This window comes from Plasmodium gaboni, chromosome 6 (genome assembly GCF_001602025.1).
Source record: "Plasmodium gaboni strain SY75 chromosome 6, whole genome shotgun sequence".
Taxonomy (NCBI): domain Eukaryota; phylum Apicomplexa; class Aconoidasida; order Haemosporida; family Plasmodiidae; genus Plasmodium; species Plasmodium gaboni.
In genome coordinates this window covers 150,666-160,665 of record NC_031486.1, presented here as the reverse complement: position 1 = coordinate 160,665, position 10,000 = coordinate 150,666, and the positions used below count along the sequence as shown (strand labels likewise).

Below are 10,000 nucleotides of genomic sequence, written 5' to 3'. Positions count from 1 at the left end.
GATATAAATAATTTACAACAAGAAAAACAAACATGCATGCATAATTATAAGGAATCTAACACTAATGATTATAATCATGATCTAACCAAAAAGGAATTACATCAATCTATAATAAAAAGAGATTATATAATAAATAATCTAAATCATATATGTTTTAATCATAATGATAATATATTATATAATTCTATACAAAATAATCTTACAAATAAAGAACAGCAAAAAGAAAAAAATCTAAAAATAAATATAAAAAAAATAATGGCAAAGCATGATGAATGCTTATCTATTAAACAGAATTTGTTACAAGAATATGTGGAATTATTAAACATGTATGATATATATAAAGATGACATAACATTGTATAATAATGATGATATATTAGATAATAAAAATGCAAATCACCTTTGTTTGAGTGTAAAGGTTATAGAAGAATTATTTTTTTTAAGTGACAAAAAAGTGGAAAATAAAAATATCAATAATAATAATAATAATAATAATAATAGTAATAATAGTAATAATAGTAATAATAATAGTAATAATAGTAATAATAATAGTAATAATTATTTTTTTTTTTATGATCAAAAAAGTGGTCAAGGTCAAAACGTTTCAAAAATATTATCCAAGGTTCCTCTTTTAAAAAAGAAACATGAGAAAAAATTAGATTCCATAAGATATGTTTTAAAAAGATATATATCACATATAAAACAAAATAAATATAAAAAAAAAAATATTATATACAAAATAAAAAATTTGAAAAAAAGACTATTGAACATTGAAAAGAAAATAAAATTATTAGATATATATAAAAATAAATTAATCAAATTAAAATCTGATGATATTATATATGAACAAAATTTAAAAAAAATAGAAAAATTAAATCAACTAAAATGTTTATATGATAATCTAACTACTCTTGATGATGATATAGATTCTTATAATATTCAAAAAGAAAATAATTATTATGAAGAACAAATAGAAAAAAATATTAAACAAATTAATGATATACACCAATTAAAAATATCCATACTTTTTTTTTTTAATATCATAAAGAATTATAATTTGTTCTATCAATATATACTATGTTATAAAAAAATACATGCAAATTATATTATCTTTTATGATATATTCTTTTCTTTATTTCGTTTTATAAAAAGAGATTTTTACAAAATTTTTAGTATGTTGAAAGAGAAGGATATGGATTTTTATGATTATATTCAGAGGGCCATCGAACAAAAAATATTAAGTGTTGATATAAATACCAATGTTGAATTAAAAAATAATAATAATAATAATAAGAAGAACACACAAAATAATAAATCATGTGATAGTTACCATGTGAATGGAAATAAAGAATTTAAAATGAACAATAAAATGACCAAACTGAAGAGTAACATAGAAATAGAAGAAAATATAGAAAGAATAAAGGATAAGAAAATAAATTCAAGCGAATTTAATATAGATCTAATAAACCATATACATCATGTGAATGATCAAACAATTAATAGTAAGTCAATACTTTATATGGATGAACATCTACAAAAGAAAAGACAACAAAATGAAAGAATAAATGATTATACATGTAAATTAAAGAAACAAAAAATGACACCAACACATGCAGATATATCGATTATAAAGAATAAAAAGTATTTAGATATATTATCAAATATTATAAATATATATATAGAAAAATATGAACATAAGATTAATAATATAAATAATTATATTATAATATTAAAAGAAAAGGTTTTACAAATATCTAAAGAATTAAATAATATTAATAATAAAATGAATGAATATAAAAACTTTTTATCAAATTTTAATCATATGCTTAAAGAAAAAAAATATAAAGATGTTAAAGAATTTATTAATTATTTAGAATTAATTAAAAATGAATTAAAAATAAAAAAAAAAAATTTATGGATGTTACATGGTAAAGAGGATCTGATGAATGAATTTAAGAAACACATACAACAAAAAGAAAAACAAAATTGTGATAGTAATAATAAAACATGTATAATAGAACAAAAGAAATGTTTATTGTGTAATAATATCATATCTGAAAATAATAAAGATATAGAACAAATCGAAATATATATAGAAGAAGAAAAAAGTCAAATGTTAAAAAAAATGGAAGAATCTAAAAATGATATTACTATTTTAAAAAATAAAAAAGAAGATCATATCATATTATTAAATTATTATTATAATCATATACAACCTATGTATAAATATACGAATGATTTAAATGAACTCGTCGAAAAATTAAAAGAAGAACTTTTATATGTTCAAGATAGTATTGAAAAATATAATACAAAAATAAAAAATGTTCATACAAAATATCAATTAGTTCAAAAATTTAAACAAACATGTATACATTTAATGAATATACAAAAAAATATATTAGATGAAGAAAAATATGTAACAGATCAATCTATGCAAATAAAAAAAAATTTTCAAGAAATACAAAATAAAATAAATGATAATATAAAGAATAATAAAATGAATAATAATATGAACAGTTATAATAATACATCTACTTGTGATCATTTTTTATTTTTTGTAGAAAAATTAAATCACATGATACAAAATTTAGATATTTCCATAGATGTAAAGGAATCTAATTTATTAAGAAATGTTAAAGAATTTTTAAAAAATTTTTTAAGATATAATAACAAAGATGTTATAAATATTTTTTATAAAAAAATATTATGTGCAACAAATGTAGATGATTATTATTTTTTTATGCCTTATAATGATATTATTAATATAGATTTAAATGAACATTATAATTACAGAAAAAATTATGAAGATAGTATGAAATATAATTTATATAATATTAATGATAATAATTATATCTGTAAATTGCTTTCACCTGATAAAGGAGTTCATATAAGAGATGATAATTCAATTGATCAAACATTAAAAAAAAAACATTTACATGAAAAAAAAACAAAAACAGACAGTGATGAAATAATTCCTTTTGATAATATCATATGTGACGATGCATTTTATGAAGCCGATGTGTATAATTCTTATAATAAAAATTTAATCGATGGTTATATAAGTCCGTGTAAAAATAAAGAAGAAAGTGTAAAAAAAAACACCATGGATTGTATAGAAGAAATATCTAACAAAGTATCAAACAGTGATGATATATTAAAGAATGACAAGAAGGTCTTAATGAACAAAATTAATAATTCTTTTATTTGGTTTGTATTAAATGTTGGAGAGTCTTATGACAAGAATGGAGAAATAAAAGAAAATAAAAAAAATGACATGAATGGAGAAATAAAAGAAAATAAAAAAAATGACATAAATGGAGAAATAAAAGAAAATAAAAAAAATGACATAAATGGAGAAATAAAAGAAAATAAAAAAAATGACATAAATGGAGAAATAAAAGAAAGTAAAAAAAATGACATAAATGGAATGTGCGATGACATAAACGGAATGTGCGATGACATAAACGGAATGTGTGATGATATAAAAGGAATGTGCGATGACATAAACGGAATGGGCGATGACATAAACGGAATGGGCGATGACATAAATGGAATGCCTGACCATATAAAAAAAAATACCTGTGACACATTTTTTAAATGCTCCAACTTTGTAAACAATTTACCTTCAATCATAGAAAACAATAAACGCTTTGAAAAAATATATGGTAACTTTTTGTGTTGTCTAAATGTTGAAGAATATACAAGAAAAGAGCAAAACAAGATGATAGAAAAGATGAAAATTGTTATAAAGGATAGAGAAGCTTATATAATAAAAAAAAGGAAAGTTCTAGAAAAGACTATAAACATAGATAAAAGGATTAGAGACTTAATAAAAAAAATGGATATTTACATTTTATATTATAAAGAGAAAAAAAGAAAACTTATGGATGAAAAAATAAATGTATATTATTCATTAATTGAACAATGTGATACTCATTTAAAATACATAAAAAAATATATTAGAAATAATAAAAAAAGTATATTTTTAGAAAATCGAAATTATTATTTAAAAATGAATATCATCTATATTTCTATAAAAAAATTAAAACTTATAGAAGAAGAAATATCAAATAAAGAAAAATATTTAAAAGATATGGAAGACAAATTAAATAGTAATGAAATAATTAAAAATCAAGTAATTTGTATTGATAAAAAAATTAATGAAAAAAAAGAACATATTTTATGTTTAGAAAAAGAAAAAATGAATATAGAAAAAATGTTACATAATATTGTTATGAATACAAATATGAAGAAAATGTATGAACAATACATGGAACATCATCAAAAGTTTTTATTATCTTTGAATCAGTTAAAGACATCTTTTTTTTTTTTCTATGATAAAGAAAATGGAACAAATAAAAATATATCTCAAAAAGAATATACACATCATATAAATGGTAATGAAAAACAAATAGGACATGATAATAATATATCTTCAAATGATGAATCTACAAATAAAACAAATATGTTTAATCATGTAGAGAATGAAATAAATTATATTAATGATATTGTAAAAAAACTTGAAGAAAATTATAACAATAATACTAATATATATAATTTTATTAATAAAACTTTTGATATTACAGATTCTCTAAAAAATAAATTAAAAGATATTATAAAAATACAAGAAGATGATTTAAATGAACAAATCGAAAAGCATACAAAATCTATAACAGCATTAAAAATTAAAGAAGCTGAAATGAATGGCAAAATTTGTTTAAGAAAAGAATATTTAGAAAAATTAAAAGAAGATATAAAATCTAAAACATTCATTAATATAGATAAAGAATATAAAAAAAAAATTATTGAAATTTTTGTATATAAAAATGTAATTAAAGATATACAAAATTTCCATTTCTCATTTGATCAAGCAATTATTAAATTCCATTCATTGAAAATGCAAGAAATTAATTTATCTATTAAAAATTTATGGAGAAGAGTATATAATAGTGCAGATATAGATTATATATATATAAAATCTGATGTGCAAACTGAACTAACAGAGAAATCTAGTCAAAGAAGATCATATAATTATAGAGTTGTTATGGTTAAAGACAACTGTGAACTTGATATGAAAGGTAGATGTTCATCTGGTCAAAAAGTTTTATCATCTATTATTATAAGATTAGCACTAGCTGAATCATTTTCTATTAAATGTGGTATCTTAGCATTAGATGAACCTACTACAAATCTAGATAAAGCAAATTCAAGAAATTTAGCTAGCCTACTTGCAAATATTGTAGAACTAAGAAAAAACAGCTCATCATTTCAACTTATACTTATAACACATGATAATTATTTTGTTGATGTCTTATCACAATATGGCCTAACCAACTGTTTCTATAAAATTAAAAAAAATAACTTAGGCTATTCAAAAATTGAAAGACTTATTACGTGATATTATAAAACTATATTATTACAACCAATTATGCATATGAACATATATATATATATATATATATATATATATATATATATATGTATATATGTATATATGTATATATATTTTTTTTTTTTTTCTTTTTCCCCAAATTTGTGTATATTTTTCACTTTATCATTATTTTTAATTACATACATTTTTAATGTTCATTTAAAAAAATAAACATGTTTAAATTTTTTTTTTTTTTTTTTTTTTAATAAGTGTATTATATAAGAATTCTTTGTTAATTATAATTGAATCAACATTGTGTGATACATAAATTAATTAATAAATTATATTTTAAAATTAAATTTAGTGAATGTTAAAATGTTTATTTTTTTTATATTTTTTAATTAAATAATAACAAAAAATAAAATGAACATCATATTGTATATGTAAGCACATATATATATATATATATATACATATTTTTTTTTAGATTAAAAATATTTGTTTTTTCTCCTTTTACATATATATATATATATATATTTATATATTTATATATATATATATTTTTTTTTTTATTATTTGTTATAATATAAGTTTGTCATTTTTAATTCATTAATTTCGATGGGTCATAAGGTACTCCACTTTCTAATCTCTGTTTCGACATTATTATTGGTTTAACATTTAGACATACATTTTCATATAACTGTCCTTGTTCATCTAATCCAGTTGCATCCAAAATTTTGTTTTGTGATTCGACCAATGATTCTAAATATTCATCTACTAAATAATAGTTATAGTGGTATTTGAAATTGGAATAATTTTCTTCCTCATCATTACAATTACTATAACAATTACTATAACAATTACTACTACCATCATTATTTTTTTTATCATTATTTTTTTTATCATTACTTTTTTTATCAATATTTTTCGTTTCAACATTTTTGTTACTATTAAAATAATCGTCTATTATAGTACCATTTTCATCATTTTCCATATTGGAAGAACATAAATTCTTAGATATTTTATTTTGATTGTGCACCCAATCTTGTATCAAATATTCTGGTAAAGATATTTTCTGGTTATTTTCTTCTACAGGTAATTTTATTTTGCATGTTTCATGATATACAGGTTGCCATTCAACCTTCGTATCATGCATAGGAAGAGGTAAAGGTTTTAATGTTTTAGATATTGATATATCTTCCTTATTGTTTCTATCTTCTTTAAGTTTAGTACTGTTTAGTCTTGTTGTAGACTCATTCATATTTTTATTTGAAAACAGCCTTTTTATTTTATCCATAACAGTTGTTACATTTTTTTCAACTTCATTATTATTAATAAATGTCGAACCATTCCTACTATTTTGAGCAATCAAACTTTTCGCTCTACTTGTATATATTATAGGCTTTTGAAATGGTCCTTTATCACCATTTGAAGACATGTTGTTGGAATTATTCATTTTGTTGAATTATATATATATATATAAAAATATATTTTTTTTTTTTGATAAAACTGTTTTATATGAAAACATGAATATTAACAAAGGTTATAAAAATATTTATAAAAATAAGAGCATTTAAAAAAAAAAATAATTTAAATAAATAAATTAATATATATATTATATATATATATATATATATATATATTTTTGATAAAATAAAGTATTAATTAAAGAAAAGAAAAAAAAAAAAAAATTTTTTTTAGCTTGTTATTAACCAAATTTAATTTGACTTGTTCATATTTTTTCTTGTTTTTTTTTTTTTTTCTTTACAAAACAATATGAACGTTCATAATACTTTTTAATAAATTGTAAATGAATATGTATATGGGATACATAAATGTTGTCTGTGTATACTGACTGATATAACATTCACATTTGTATATATAATAAAAGTTATGTATAGAACAAATCCTATATCTGTGTTATTGAAACATTAATACTGATTTCTTTATATATATATATATATATATATATATATATAAAGAATAATTCCACAAAGAAAAAAACGCCCAAAAAAGGAACAATGCGATCTTATAAATACCTAGTAAATAAAAGGTCCTAAAGAATAATGGATATGTGCAAATTGTGTGCATTTATTTTTATAGGAAAACTTATTTTTTTATATGTGTGCAATAATATACATTATATATATAATTAAATTAAAACATGAATGTTTGAAATTATTATAAGACATATGGTAAAAGGACAAAATAAGGTCTGCAGCAATATATTACAATATTCTACATAAGTATAAATAATACAAACAAAATAAAAGGATTTAAATAAAACATATACATATATATATATAACCGTATTCATTATAGCCTATTACAACTAATGAGCTTATAAAAAATTGGCTAGCAAAAAAAAAAAAAAAAAAAAAAAAAAAAATATGAACGTCTAATAATAATATTTCCCAAATTAAGCAAACGTACAGGTGAAAATAAAAATTAAAAGAATAAATTTTAAGTGAATGTACTCCTATATTATTATATATGTATATATTGTCTTTTTGTAATTTATAAAAAATACAATTTTAACTAGATGAGAAAAATATAACTTCATAAAAAGAAATTAAAAAGTAGCCTAGTGAAATATATTTATCCTTTGTATTATAAAAGCGAAATATATATATTATATATATATATTTTTTTTTTTTTTTTTCTTCGAACAAAATGCAAAATTCTTTATCTGCTTATATATATAATATACATATTGACGAATAAATCCTATGTATATTTTCTAATAATTTCTTTTTCTGAACTTACTAAGAATATATAGAAAAAGAATAAATAAATAAATAAAATAAATATTTATATATATATATATATATATATATATATATATGTGATCATTTCTTTTTTTCTCTCATTATATGATCTACATTTATTAATTTAATTAAACTATAAGATGAAGGATGAAAGGTGTGTTTTTATAATATTACCAGATGTTACCAATGATCTTAAAGTAAAAAAGAAAGAATAATAAATCAAAATAAAATATTAAAAGAATATAAATTTTATAACATGTATAAGGATATACATTATCATTATCAATTTAAGATAATGTCCATACATATTTTCTCTTGAATAATTAGGACGAAGAAGTTTTAGAAAAATTAGAAGAAAAAAATTTTATTATTTTAAAAACAAAAAAAGTTCACTTGACAGAAGTAAACTAATATAAAATGTTGTAAAATATATAATATATATTGAACATAATACTAAAATGTATAAAACAATATTAATATATATATATATATATATATATGTATGATATTTTATATGACTTAGTAATTTAAATAATTAGTTTTACGGTAGATAATAATTCATTGTGTGTAAAAATGTCTATATATAATTTTAGGATTTTTTTTTTACATAAACTGTAAATTAAAAAAAAAGTTCTAAAACTCAATAATATTTTACATAGTTTTCATCATTTTATTTTTTTGTTTTTTTTTTCTTTTATATAAGAATGAAATAAAAGAAATATTCGATTTTACACCTGAACAATATAATGATATAAATGAATTTTATGATTATATAGAAAGTGGTTTGTCATTGATTAGTTTAATAGAACATATAGAAGGAGATACTATTAGTAAATTAAATTCTTTAACTAAAAGTACTTCTATATTAATAAAGGATGAAAAATACTTTGAATGGTTATTATAAATGCATATTCATATATTAATATATATGTACATTATTTGTTTAAGATTAATGCTATATTTATATTTGATATTAAAAAAAAAAAAAAAAAAAAAAAAAATGAATAAATATAAATAATAGAATTTGTAATGTGAATCAATTTGATATTTTATAAATATGAATATTTAATTAATAATAAAAAAGTGAACATTAATAAATTATTAGATTTATTAGATGAACAAAAAAATGAATAAATATAAATAATAGAATTTGTAATGTGAATCAATTTGATATTTTATAAATATGAATATTTAATTAATAATAAAAAAGTGAACATTAATAAATTATTAGATTTATTAGATGAACAAACATTATAATATTATATACATATATATATATATGTATGTTTGTTGTTATCAATGTTATATTTTGTTTATCTATTTTCTCTTAATTTATTTCCAGCTTAGAATACCAGTGCAATTTAAAGTGCAAAAACGTTCCCTTTTATTATAGTAAAAATGAGTGGTATTTTATTAGAGATATTGATTTTTTTTTTCCATCATATGACAATATATGTTTGGAACGAGCCTTAGTCATATTAAAACCCGATGTTGTGGAAATGAATAAGATGAATGATATTGTTAGCGATATATTAAATTTTGATCTATTAATAGTAGCTATAAAAAGAGGTGTGTTGTCTGTAGAAAGAGCAAAGAAATTATATAGTGATTTGGTTGATAAGGTACAAAGAAGAAAAAATAATAAAATATTGGTAATTATATGGATGTATAATATGATATATTTATTTATTATTATTTTACTTTTAACTAGCCTTATTACAATGATTTGATTGATTTTATGACATCCTCAAAAGGAATAGGTATACATTAAAGTTGGTATAAAAATGGAGAGTAATTAAAATTAAATAATTCCCACATATATATATATATATATAAATTTATATATATGTTTTTTTTTTTTT

At 18.8% G+C, this 10,000-nt stretch overlaps 3 protein-coding genes across 3 annotated transcripts in view; 2 read left to right on the top strand and 1 right to left on the bottom strand.

Moving 5' to 3' along the window:
• The window catches only part of PGSY75_0605800 (putative DNA repair protein RAD50), a gene marked incomplete at both ends in the record, with an annotated part of 6,390 nt that extends 993 nt beyond the window's left edge, over positions 1-5,397 (top strand). Inside the window, one exon of the mRNA XM_018784637.1 lies at positions 1-5,397. This exon is cut by the window's left edge and continues 993 nt beyond it. Within this exon, the coding sequence (XP_018642691.1) occupies positions 1-5,397 (5,397 nt within the window).
• A 574-nt stretch (positions 5,398-5,971) lies between these two features.
• PGSY75_0605700 (hypothetical protein) lies at positions 5,972-6,826 on the bottom strand (the record flags this gene model as incomplete). The annotated part of the gene is made up of 1 exon (XM_018784636.1): positions 5,972-6,826. One exon carries the CDS (start codon positions 6,824-6,826, stop codon positions 5,972-5,974), a length of 855 nt encoding a protein of 284 aa, XP_018642690.1.
• Positions 6,827-8,278: 1,452 nt separating this feature from the next.
• The window catches only part of PGSY75_0605600 (putative nucleoside diphosphate kinase), a gene marked incomplete at both ends in the record, with an annotated part of 6,895 nt that continues 5,173 nt past the window's right edge, over positions 8,279-10,000 (top strand). Inside the window, 5 exons of the mRNA XM_018784634.1 lie at positions 8,279-8,335; positions 8,466-8,540; positions 8,842-9,032; positions 9,481-9,760; positions 9,850-9,898. Coding sequence (XP_018642689.1) covers positions 8,279-8,335; positions 8,466-8,540; positions 8,842-9,032; positions 9,481-9,760; positions 9,850-9,898 — 652 coding nt within the window. Of the gene's footprint in view, positions 8,336-8,465; positions 8,541-8,841; positions 9,033-9,480; positions 9,761-9,849 lie in introns of the transcript that reaches the window.